The sequence below is a fragment of the Rhinatrema bivittatum genome, chromosome 13, assembly GCF_901001135.1.
Source record: "Rhinatrema bivittatum chromosome 13, aRhiBiv1.1, whole genome shotgun sequence".
Classification (NCBI taxonomy): Eukaryota; Metazoa; Chordata; class Amphibia; order Gymnophiona; family Rhinatrematidae; genus Rhinatrema; species Rhinatrema bivittatum.
The window spans coordinates 9,618,823-9,631,337 of record NC_042627.1 but is presented as its reverse complement, the minus strand read 5'-3'; the positions used below and the strand labels follow the sequence as shown (position 1 = coordinate 9,631,337).

At 44.0% G+C, this 12,515-nt stretch overlaps 1 protein-coding gene across 3 annotated transcripts in view; it reads right to left on the bottom strand.

The window, feature by feature from the left end:
* Positions 1-486: 486 nt before the first annotated feature.
* Positions 487-12,515, bottom strand: part of PSTPIP1 (proline-serine-threonine phosphatase interacting protein 1) — a 77,823-nt gene continuing 65,794 nt past the window's right edge. For 2 of the 3 annotated variants that reach the window (XM_029575273.1, XM_029575275.1), the window contains 5 exons: positions 9,333-9,420; positions 8,588-8,620; positions 6,216-6,295; positions 5,177-5,289; positions 487-1,836 (listed from right to left, as the gene is read on the bottom strand). In XM_029575273.1, the coding sequence (XP_029431133.1) occupies positions 1,705-1,836; positions 5,177-5,289; positions 6,216-6,295; positions 8,588-8,620; positions 9,333-9,420 (446 nt within the window). In that variant the 3' untranslated portion in view covers positions 487-1,704. The remainder of the gene's footprint in view (positions 1,837-5,176; positions 5,290-6,215; positions 6,296-8,587; positions 8,621-9,332; positions 9,421-12,515) is intronic. The other variant, XM_029575274.1, reaches the window with a different exon arrangement.

Here is a 12,515-nt window from a genome sequence, read left to right as displayed (position 1 = left end):
ATGTTGTGGGGATTGATTTAGCATTTTATAGACAGAATGAGGAGAAATGTAAAAAGGTGTGAAAACATTGCAAGGCGCACTATACCTGAATTGAATAGTCAAGGTGTCTGACTGTTGTAGTATGAATACAACATATATAGGTATATAGTCATAGCGTGAGAGAGAGAAATTAATGTTTGTTTTTGGCATTATTGGGAGGAATATTCCAGCTGTTGTGCTTTTGATAGTAATTGCACCAATACCTTTCGTCTCTATGTGCCTGACATTGCTGGGTCAATTTAACATAGTTATGGCATGGCTGGTCCAGGTATGCTTTGTCATTGGCATGAATGAATGGTTGAGGGTGACTGGGGAAGATATGCTAAGGATCAATCAGCTGATTTTGTATATAATTCAGCAGGGCTGGTTCTTGGGCAATCAGCACCCTGGGTAAAAATTACTTCTCCCCCACCCCCACACACAAAGCATTGCCTGGTAGTCTAGTGGTGGCCCAGAATGCTACCTATTTATTTATTTAAAGAATGTATTTACCGCACATTCCAAGGATCAAGGCAGTTTACAAAATAAAACTTTCATAGTGTACATTTATATACAAACAAGACACACTACCTGAATGATGCCCCTTTCTCTAGGCTAGTCGATGTCATTTTCCAATACAGTGCCATGATGGGGGCAAAGGCTGGTTAACACCAATCACATGACGGGGAAAAGGCTAGTCGACGCCATATTGAAAAATAGCGTTGATTGGCCCAGAATTAGGGTGCGCTCCTGGCTGCCACCAGATTACCAGGTAAGTCTTCTTTAAGGTAAGTTTGGGTCTGCCACAGCCATGCCTGGGCTGTCTTCAGCCACAGTGGGATGGGATCCGCCATGACCATGCCGGGACTATTTTCAGCAGTGGTGGGATGGATGATGAATGGTGGTGCCCAGGGTTCATGGCACCTTGAGCAGGCACCTGGCTCGCTCTACCTGAACGCCGGCTCTGTAATTCAGTGTTCCAGTAAAACACCATAGGTACTACAAAAATAAACCCGACTGGATCAGCAACACATTTGCCATACAGCAGTATAAGATGTCGCATAGATGCACAGCAGTCAGGGAAGGAGGGTGCAGTCCATATCTTGAGACATTTCTCTACCATGCAACTTTGAAAGACATTTTTGGCTTTACAAGTATATTTTATTTTACATTCAGAATAAGGTACGAGATTAAAACCACAAAATAATCTGAGTTCCAGGATAGTGACTTATTGGGGGATTGCCTTGAGACTGGAGCCCCATGTGTCACCCTAGTGATAAGTCGGCACACAAAATCTTATCACCTCCTTGGCTTACTGATTGCAGTTCACTAATTACTTGACGATATAATTCATAGCTCAGAATGTTTATTTAACTGACATTTAATTAGCTATGGACATTAAACGGTGAACATTTTACTGTCTGACTTCAACTGCAGAAAAGATAAGCTGATTTTTTTTGGTTTCCATTTCTTCATGTAGTAGCCCATTACAAAAGATTGATTTTTAACTGGTGAGCACATCTCGGCTGGAAGTCACGGAAACGCTGTGCACAGGTAATGTGAAGGCCTCGGTTTCAAACATCAGCTTGAGTCAATGCAGTGACATTTTTGAAGGATGTTTCTGAGGATTGCAGTGTCTGTGTGCCTTGTTGCAAGGCTGCTCTATAAAACCTTTGATCTCTTCCATCAGAGTTTTTCTAGGTAAGATCCAGGTACAAATCCTCGCTTGCCGTTTCTCTCCGCCGTCCACCATCCATCCTCGCCCTCATCAATGACCTGCACAATATCTCCCGTACTGATGTCCAGCTCGTCGTTGTTCTGAAAGGAAAAGGGACAGGCTCAGCTCAATCACCCACTTAAGTACCTTCCCGGCTGTCTTCAGCACCGGGAACTCAAGATGTGAGTAACAAAAACTGTCCGAAACTAGGAACACCATGAAACCCAATGAAACTGCTGCTACAGTAATGCGGAGATTTATTTTTTCTATTAATGATTTTTTTTTTACAGCCGAGAAAACATTCCTGAAGGTGTCCACTGTACATTCCATCTCCGTACACTGCTGCTTTCTCCGTGATTGAGCAAACAGCTGAGATGTTCATTTTGGGGTTATGGAGGGATTGGCAGGGTCTTTCTGCATAGGAAAAATTGGAGTAAGGTGCTGCACTTCAAGCATATAATCACAGTAGAATCAGGAAATGCAGCAAATTGTAATGAGTCCCAAAACAACTTCAACGTTGTGAAAAATTTAAATCTTTATTGGCAGCAACTCCATTGCTTCAACAAGACACATATTTTAAACAAGGTCCCCCGACACGGACCCGTGTTTCGCCACACGCGGCTGCATTGGGAGGGACGTATTTAAGGCGGAGTTCATATGCTTAGGAGCTACGCGTTTGAGGAAGTAACTTTAGCAAAGAGCAAGGGTCTTTCTGCATGACAGGTTAAGGACTTGTAGGCCTGCTTTTCTCAGGGGCATCAGAACCCCACATTTATCCAGCAATGAGGTAAAACGAGGCCTGGATGAACCTGTCCTTTAAGCCCAGAGTTATTTGAAACCAGGTATGTCGTGGTGACATTCATAGTCCTAAGAGTCCTGCAGAAAGCCTGCTGGGCTGGAACTGCTCGGTTACGTTTACAGTGCGGCTATGCCCGCTAACTCACGTTTATGCCAATATGGAACAGAGTTGAGCTTGAAAGGTGCAAAAATTATTTGTAAGCAGGGCTGGTGCACGGATATTAGGTTCTCTAGCTGATGCGTCTCCACCACCATCGATTAACTAAACTCAACAATCATGATAACCCACCATACTTCCCTCAACAATCTTGTAAACAAAAAAAATGTATAACACCACACACCCCCTTGGTAGGGGGGTCACGCTTCAGAGACTGCGGAGCATTAACCCACTCCAATGCTGTGGGGAGCAGGATTCACCTGCGAGGCCCAGGGGCTCAGCAGTAAAAATAAAAAGGACACAACAAGTTTTGTGTTGTAAACCTAAACACAAATATGTTAATGTTAATGTTGTTAACAAATATGTTAATGTTAATGTTATAATAATATTATTTATTTGTTAAATACTATTGTTACTTTCACTGTTCCTTGTAATTATGTTCAATGGTTGATTGTTATTGTTCAATGTTCTATGTAAAAAACCCCAGTCTAACCTCCCAGACCAGGGCAACCTTTTCGTTACTTGTAAACCGGATTGATTTGTATTGCATACAGGAATTCCGGTATATAAAAATTAAAAATAAATAAAATAAATAAATACTTCAGAAACAATCATAGACAGGAAAATCAGCAAAAAGAAAAAAAAAAATCACTCATCGTCTTCTCATACTGCTTGAGTCAAATCAGCCAGAAGAATTTATCTCCTCAAACTCCCACCTGGTCCCGGTTTTTTCTTTTTTCCCTTAGGCCCAAATGAAAGTCAGGAAAATCTCTTTGAATTCCCAACACTAGCTGCAGGCTGTCTCAGTCCAATCCTTTTCTCCAGGGGCTTGAATCTTCCTGAGGGGATCTTGCATCCTTCCCCTGAATTCCCTGTCTTTCCCACACTAGCCCGGGATTCTGCAGACTCCAGGCTATGACGCCTCCCTGCGACTCACGGTCACCCTTGACACTCCCGGAACTGACTCTCCCTTTTTGGGGGAAAAACCCTCCTTTCACTCGCTCCAACCAACTCATTTTCCTGAACTTTTCATTGCTGAAAAATTCTTAATGTTTAAACGCTGGTAGGGCCTAAGCAGCCCTATACATAATAGGGACATCATACCTTTTAAATATAAATGTATAGCCTTCCCGTGCTTTATATAAGGGTAAATTACAGCAGGATTTGTAATAAGGTTCTCCACTCGGCTCCTTGCTCTGTCTTGCACTGTAAGGAACCCATGAGTAATGCTCCTTCTTAGTAACAAATCCATTTCTAGTTACTGAATTGGCACAGCAGATTTAATGGCCTCACTCCATTTCGCAAAGGAATTCTCAGGGATTCCTCCTATCATTGTCGAAAGTCATGGAGTCTCAGTGTTTAATCTGCGCCGTCAAACCTCGTCTACATCTTTACTGAGTGAGTAGAATGGCAGCAATGACTGCTGGGATACTGCCTCTAAGAATGACTAATCTCACCAGTAAAGCTATTTATAGACGGCTCAGGCAAGGGAACCGCCGTGCATCTTCTCTTCATGTTTGCTTCTGTAAGCACGCAGTGTGGATAGCGCCCTTGTGATAGATTTTGTTTCAGCCGTATTTTTGTGGGTGCACAATGTAGACGTGTCCCATTGCATTGTGCATACAGAAACTTTATCTTGCAGTGTTTCCTATCCTTCAATAATGGGAGTAGAAACATATCCTTCATTGTGTTACAAAATCTAATCTAGCATTTCGTTTGCAAAACCTAGACAAGCATTAAGTTCACATAAACATGGCATAGCTTAGAGGTAGGCCATTCAAGCCTCCCCACACACTTATCGGTATTTAGTAATTATTATTGTATTATCCCCCTCTTCATTTCCAATTCCCAATTGTATTCCCTTGTTTTATTGTAACTTTATACTTCTTCTATTAACGGTCTCATGTTAATTGTTACTGTTATTGTTAAGATCTTTGTTCCCTGTAAGCAGATTTGATTTGTATCAAGAAAGTTGGTGTATAAAAAAGCTCTAAAATAAATAAATAAATAATGTGCACAGACCAGAGATAAGATGGCCAAGTTGCCATAAGTAAGGCATATAATAACCATCACTTGTGCTGACGTTTCTTACCCTGAGGGTGCCTCGGCATAACCAAGAGGCCAATACGGAAAGATCTCTTCTGAAATCACCCCCAAAGCGGCAGAACGATGTACCCCAGGGAAGCCTGTCCTAAAATCTCAAGAGCAGCCCACTAGGGAGACTGTTCCCGAGAGTCTCACAGCAGTGCAGTTAATAGGGTGAGCGAAAGACAGATTATTGGGAACAAATTAATAGGACTTCTTAGATCCAAATCTCTCCAGCTTAAAGGAAAAGGTGTAATGTGACACTTTGCACACGGTTACTGTGTGCAATGACGTTTCACGCTCAGCCACTGCTTCCAGAGGACATGAAGTTAGCGTGCTGCAGTTGCATTGAGCAAATGGCAGTTTCAGCTGTTTTAAAGAGAGAGACATAGTTTGATTACCTGGGCAGCGTAGTTGTACAGTACTGTGTAATCTTGGGGTGCACTGTACCCTGCCACGGCTTCTGTAGGCTTACCCATGAGAACGGAAGCATAGACTCCATCAGCCTTTTCCTCTGGAACAAGAAAGAGTTCTCTGTTTAGTAACACGGAAAAAGCCGACTGCTTCTCAGGCGCATCTGCAGGGGCCCTTAGAGCTTGGCTGAGTTTGCTGGAGACTTGAATCGTGCACTGAAAATGCTGAAAACTCCAGAAAAATGCAGATTCCAGGAACTTGAGAATACAAGTACAGAAATGCAATTACTAAGGTGGTAGAGGAGGATGAGGGCAGTAGATTGTGACAGCCACAGATAGGTGAGATGAGCAGGTTGAGAGAGAAGAATGGAAATTACATACAGCAGTTAAGACGATCAATACTATGAGCAGAGGAGTTAATTTTGAAGAGGAGTTTCTCACTGCAGTTTGTTGTGTGCTGATCAGAAAATCACTTTTTTTCTATCTGGTTATTGTTATTACTTTTTAAACATAATTATTTGCCAGCCTGGGAAAGTATTAAATCTCTCTCTGAATCTTTAACTACTTTTTAAATAAGCTCTTACCATTTTATCAGATTTCTTTCCAAAGCAAATTGTGTAAATTCAGGCCTATGCTTGTAGCGCCCTCTAGTGAAAGGAGCACAGCATTGGCGCAGATTTCCATAGCAATGAATTCATTCCTTACGGTAGCGGCGTCTCATGCGTAGAAAATGTACAGAAAGACAATTCCAAAGTGGCTTAGAGAACTAGATCATAGGAGATGGAAGGCTACCCCATTAACCACAATCATACAAGATTTTCTGGGGCCAGTGGGGGGGGGGGGGGGAGAGACTTAGAATGGAGACCTGCAGGATTCACTGCTGTGTGATAAAGGCTGAAAACTGACTTACTTTGCTAACTTCAGAATTAGGTACAGCTCCCTTCGGCAGCAACTTAAAACATGCGCTCCCTAGATTGCAGGAAATTGCACGTCTTTGGCTGCTTCCCTGCCCCTTCCCCCTACTTACCCTCGGCAGGTGCTGTAGGTTTGCCGTGTTCAGAGAGGTTTCTGACGCTTCCGCCATGGCCGGCTAATAAACTTGATAACCTGCAAATGAAGAGACTACAGTAAGGAAACCAAAAAAAAGAAAGACCTCAGTGAGAGCCAGAGAAAACGATGAGAGCGCACCAGAAGCACCACCTCACAAACTGGAAATCTCTAGGTTGTGTGGATGCGCCACACATTTCTTGGGATACGTGCAATGCCTCTCATCAGGTGTGAGAGGTGATCCTGTGGGCAAAGCATCAAAAGTATAATCACGCTTATGAATGCATAGTACAAGAGCCTCTTACGGCTAATGTGTAAAAGATGTTTTCTAGAAGATCATTAAGGCCGGCCTAGTGGGATCGGTGGCAGTTCACTGCCATGTGGCGGATTCTTAGTTTGATTCCCAGGGTCAGGTCTTCTGCTCCCCAGTGGTGGAGGCCCCAAGATGCCAGACGGGCATCTCACAGCCCCTGGGGAAGGAGGGAGTCCCAGCAGTGACACAGTGGTAACGCTTAATGGCTGGATTTAGGGCCCATGGGAGGGAGCCCTGGTGTACGACCGTTGGTCGAGGACCTGTCGCTGAAATTGTTTGGACTAAGTGAGTTGGCAGGGAATATGACAGGGGGGAAAATGTCCAGAATGCAAATGAAAACTTATGGCGCTGGTTCCCAGGCCTGGCTCTGGCTCTGACTGAGCTGAAAGCTCAAAGGAGCAGGGAAACTGCAGGCCCAGAGCATCCCTTCCCCACCCACCCAATACATATAATGATGATGTCACAACAGAGGGTTTACTGAAAGGCACATGTACATTTGCAAGATCAATATTAACCTATGACATGTTTCCATTTACATAGAGCATCCAGATTTCAATATATATTAAACATTCCTAGCAGCATTAATAAGGCTTGCCTGCTTTTTCTTTAAGGAATTGGGACTCTTCAGGATGCATTTGTATGCACATTTATGACCACCAGCAGTATGAGTTTTAGGTGGCATTGCATCTATGACATGCTATCGCTTATTTAAATTTTTCACGTGTTTATTTCGTCAGCAATAAGGAGATTTAGTGCAAAGTGCAAACATGTCCTGTATGTGCCAATTACCTGAGACTATCTGTATTATTGAATGCATAACAGATGTAATTCACCCCCTCCATCCAAGGTTCCCCTAAAATAAAATGCTGGACCTAGGCTTTCTCTCATGCTTACCATGTCTTCATAAACTTTAGTGCACCTCCTCCCCAAAATCCTTCACTGCCTTGGATTAAAAACTCTTGTACTCAGGAATGACTGAATCTATGCTTCTACTCCACCTACCACCAGTCTCTCAAACCTGGAGGGTTTCCAGGAATGGGCCTAGTTCATAGGCACAGAATGGGACAGGGACAGTTTCCATACTGACTGCAAATAGCGAGGCAAACTTTGATTCAAAACTGGGCTGTCCCTTACTACACAGGCACTGGTGAACAGGACAGTATCTGAATTCAAGAAGGCATGGGACAAGCACCGGGGCTCGCTGAGGGGCGGGGGGGATTGTAAAGCTGAATAGTTGGTGAGGATGGGCAGACTGGACAGGACTCTTTCTGCTGTAACACGTATATATGTTTATGGTTAAAATCATTTGATTTTTTTCCATATTTATGTACTTTAACTGTAGCTAGGGGGTATCTGTACACAAGAACCATTTAATATGCTGCTTAAAAAGAAGGGATATTTTTTTTCCCTTCCTCTTGTGCCTTGAAATTTAGTTTTACATTTGTAGGACTCAGGTTTTCACTAGGGATGTGCTGCTTCTGAAAACGCCAGCAGCCTATATTGTCATTTCATGTCACTTTCAAAGACTAAAACACAACTTCCTGTTAAATGTCCGTGCAGATGCTAAGCCATGGAAATGATCTCCCGCCCCCAAAAAAGAAAAAGATAAGAATTTTGTGGCTGCACAGCCCTTGTTTCACTTGCTTCGGTCGGGCTCATGTACAGCCAGGTTTGCAATCGTTCTTTTTGGGATGACAAAAAAAAAAGAAGTGTGAATGGAAAGGAAACTTCACCATTGCCAGCATTTATCCAAAAAGAAAGAGAGGACACGGGCCTTCCTGAGCAGGCTTTGCAGTGCGTGGCTTAGCTCTGCCGTCCTGGCCTTTAGACCTTTAGAAATTGTAATTTGTGACCCAGGACATGGAAGGGGGGTCTGACCCACCAGTTTGGGAGGCACAAACTCAAAAAGGCAGGCGGTGTGGAGAAGCAGAGAGCCGGACGTACTACGGCTGAACACAGAAGGCAAGCGCGGAGACAAGCCAGGCTCGTTCAGGAGCTTCAGGGAGACAGAGAATAAAGTTAGTGCTACACCTGTATACCTGTTTGAGATACTTTTACAACGGGAAAAGTACCTGTAACATAAGAATTTTAGAGAGATTAGTGAGGAGGCCCAGGTGTGCTGTGGGGGGGTGGGTGAGGGAGGGGAGATCACAAAAAGGAACGGGAAAAAGCCAGGCAAAAGGAAGCGGTTGTAGGAAGGGAGCGCGACAGCTTTACGAGGCCCCGACGGGTGAGATCCCCCCCCCCAGGTACAGGACTCGGAAACAGCAGCAATGCCCGGAAGTCAGCAAATACCACCACCCCGTAGTGACGGGCAGGTTAAACATAGCGGGGGGCCTGCAAATCGATCCACAAAGCTTCAACTTCCTGCAACTTCTGAAAAGCGAAAAGGTTCACACGCAAAAACTCTTGGAACCAAAATGCAGGTCAGAAAACACGGCGGAGCTTTTGCCCCAAAGGGGGCTGTATTTAAGGATCATAAGACTGCTGATAGGAATATTTTCCCTTTCCAAAAGGTGCTGGAAACTGAATTCTTGTGCCGGAGCTCTGCGATTAGAAGCCCGTGCAAGTGAACCGGCTTTCCATGGTTTCTGCTCAGTCGTTAGGCCTGGCCCTAGATCGGGTGCCACAGCCTGCTTTTTTTTCTTTTGGCCCATTTTCTATGCAACATACAGGAATGCTGGCTTGTTCTGAAGATCAAAATGCTGCTTAATAATCCTGCCTGCCCACCCACGGGAGGGGGGGAGAGCCAGTGTCCAGGCCTGAGCTGGGCCTTCTCCTTACCTTGTCTTCATTCCTCCACCCCCAGCCTGGGCTGGACCATTGCTGCTGCCAGGAAGTCGCTCATAATAATTCTCAAAGACTATGGGAGCTGTTGGAGGAGAGCAGAGACAAAAACGGACATGTAGTACTCCTTGTACAGCGTGGGAGCTGCAAGAGAACAAACTCGGAGGATAGTGGGAGGCAGGCGTCAATAAATCACGCAGCAACAACGTCTGCGGGCACTTCTAGCCGACTATCCAGGTAATTTATCTTTGCAAATTGGCTAAATATATGTGGCTACAAATGTACCTGCCTGTTTTTTGTCCCTCCTATTTGTACAGCGAGGGTTTCAGAGGAGAAAGTACTCCTGAAAAATTAATTCTATGTGCATACATATTCCCCGACCCCCAGAAATGCCCCCTTTAACAGCAGCTAAATATTGTGAAACTACGCGGCTATATCTGGGGAAAATGTCAAAGCCAGGAATCTAAGCACTTACGGGTCCCTAGTCAGAGTGCCCGACTCTGGCCGAGTTTCACCACCAGCGGTGGCTGCCTCAGGGGATTTTATTTGAACAACGGCACGATCCGTCTCCACTCACACAAAGTTAAAAGGCCAGAGTCGGGCACTTGCATATGATATTTTACGTCTCCTTCAATAAAAATTTGAGAGAGACTTCTTGTGGCATCCACCACTTTGTTACTTCCTTACGGCTCTACTGGATCGCCTACTCTGTTGCTTTTTGGGTCCATCCTAGTCAGAGTGGACAGGGTATCCGGGTAAAGTTAGCCAAACAGCGTCATGGATACGCAGGTGGGACAAGTTATCCGGGTCACGTTAGCAGAAAGCTTTTAAACCTAACTGGCTATATTTGAATAGAACCGGTTAGGTTTAAAGTTGAGTATGTGTATCCAGGCAACATAAATATTAACTAACTGTATTCCATATATTGCAAGTACAAACCCCTCCGCCTCCACTTCCCAGTCAGCAGACTCATGCCGCCATTCTTCTAATCCCCAAAATCAGTAAAAATGTCAGACACAGCACCCGATGCCCTCCCCCAAGCCCCACAAAAGAATTAATATAAGTTGCGGGTCATAGCAGCCCTGTCCCCTCCCCCATATTTTGGGGGAAAAAAAAGACACGGACGCCAGGTTCCCTTCTAACCCTTCCTCTCCCAAACTGCAGATGATAAAATCTGCAACTGAGTAAACTCCAGGAAGGTGTAGAAAACATGAAGAATCTGGGAGCTAAGATTTAATACTATTTATTTATTTTAAAATGTTTATATACTGCCTTTACAAACAAAATTTAGTCAAAACGGTGTACAATATAATTGGGAAAAAACCCCCATAGAAATATAAATATAAACAGCCCTAACCTCTTCAGCCTTTCCTCATAGGGGAGCTGTTCCATCCCCTTTATCATTTTGGTTGCCCTTCTCTGTACCTTCTCCATCGCAACTATATCTTTTTTTAGATGCGGTGACCAGAATTGTACACAGTACTCAAGGTGCGGTCTCACCATGGAGCGATACAGAGGCATTATGACATTTTCCGATCTTTTAACCATTCCCTTCCTAATAATTCCTAACATTCTGTTTGCTTTTTTGACTGCTGCAGCACACTGAGCCGACGATTTCAATGTGTTATCCACTATGATGCCTAGATCTTTTTCCTGGGTGGTAGCTCCTAATATGGAACCTAACATGGTGTAACTACAGCAAGGGTTATTTTTCCCTATATGCAACACCTTGCACTTGTCCACATTAAATTTCATTTGCCATTTGGATGCCCAATCTTCCAGTCTTGCAAGGTCCTCCTATAATGTATCACAGTCTGCTTGTGATTTAACTACTCTGAATAATTTTGTATCATCCGCAAATTTGATAACCTCACTCGTATTGCTTTCCAGATCATTAATATATATATTGAAAAGCACCGGTCCAAGTACAGATCCCTGAGGCACTCCACTATTTACCCTTTTCCACTGAGAAAACTGACCATTTAAACCTACTCTCAGTTTCCTGTCTTTTAACCAGTTTGTGATCCACAAAAGGACATCACCTCCTATCCCATGACTTTTTAGTTTTCGTAGAAGCCTTTCATGAGGGACTTTGTCAAACGCCTTCTGAAAATCCAAATAAACAACATCTACCGGTTCACCTTTATCCACATGTTTATTAACCCCTTCAAAAAAATGAAGCAGATTTGTTAGGCAAGATTCCCTTGGGTAAATCCATGTTGACTGTGTTCCATTAAACCATGTCTTTCTATAGCTCTATGATTTTGATCTTGAGAATAGTTTCCACTATTTTTCCCGGCACTGAAGTCAGGCTCACTGGTCTATAGTTACCCGGATCACCCCTGGAGCCTTTTTTTAAATATTGGGGTTACATTGGCCAGTCTTCAGTTACAATGGATGATTTTAATGATAGGTTACAAATTTTAACTAATAGATCAGAAATTTAATGTTTGAGTTCCTTCAGTACCTAGGATGCATACCATCCGGTCCAGGTGATTTGCTACTCTTTAGTTTGTCAATGTGGCCTACTACATCTTCCAGGTTCACAGTGATTTCGTTCGGTTCATCTGACTCACCACCCTTGAAAACCATCTCCCAAACCGATATCTCCCCAACATCCTCATTAGTAAACATGGAGGCAAAGAATTCATTTAGTCTTTCTGCAATGGCCTTATCTTCCCTAAGAGCCCCTCAGTCATCTATCGGTCCAACATAAGACCCATAAGAACAATGACTCAGTGGCCCCCATCTCCATACACACAAGAACAACGGGGGATCAGCATCCCCCAACATATCACCATATGCACACTTAGAAGAATGGTGAGAGGCTCAGCAGCCCAGCATAACATTTTGGCTCAAAAACTTCGATCGAGCCTTCCTTCCCCTTTGGCCACCATGTGCTTCTTTTGGGTGAGAGGAAGCAGAAGCGCATAGTGGCCAAGCCAGGAGGGGGCTAGATTCTGAGCCAAAAGCCTTGATATGGTCTCTCTGTCTCTCCTTCACCGTATGCTGGTGCCTCTCTCACCCAAACCTTGAAAGTGCCCTCCCCCCCACCCTTGGATACTATGTAATCCCTTAGCCCCATCAGTCCCCCATCAGTTTCTTTCCTCCCCTCCTCTAGCTGCATCATTCCCCCACCAGTATCTCTCTCTTCACTCCTGAGCGTCTTCAGTTTCTCTT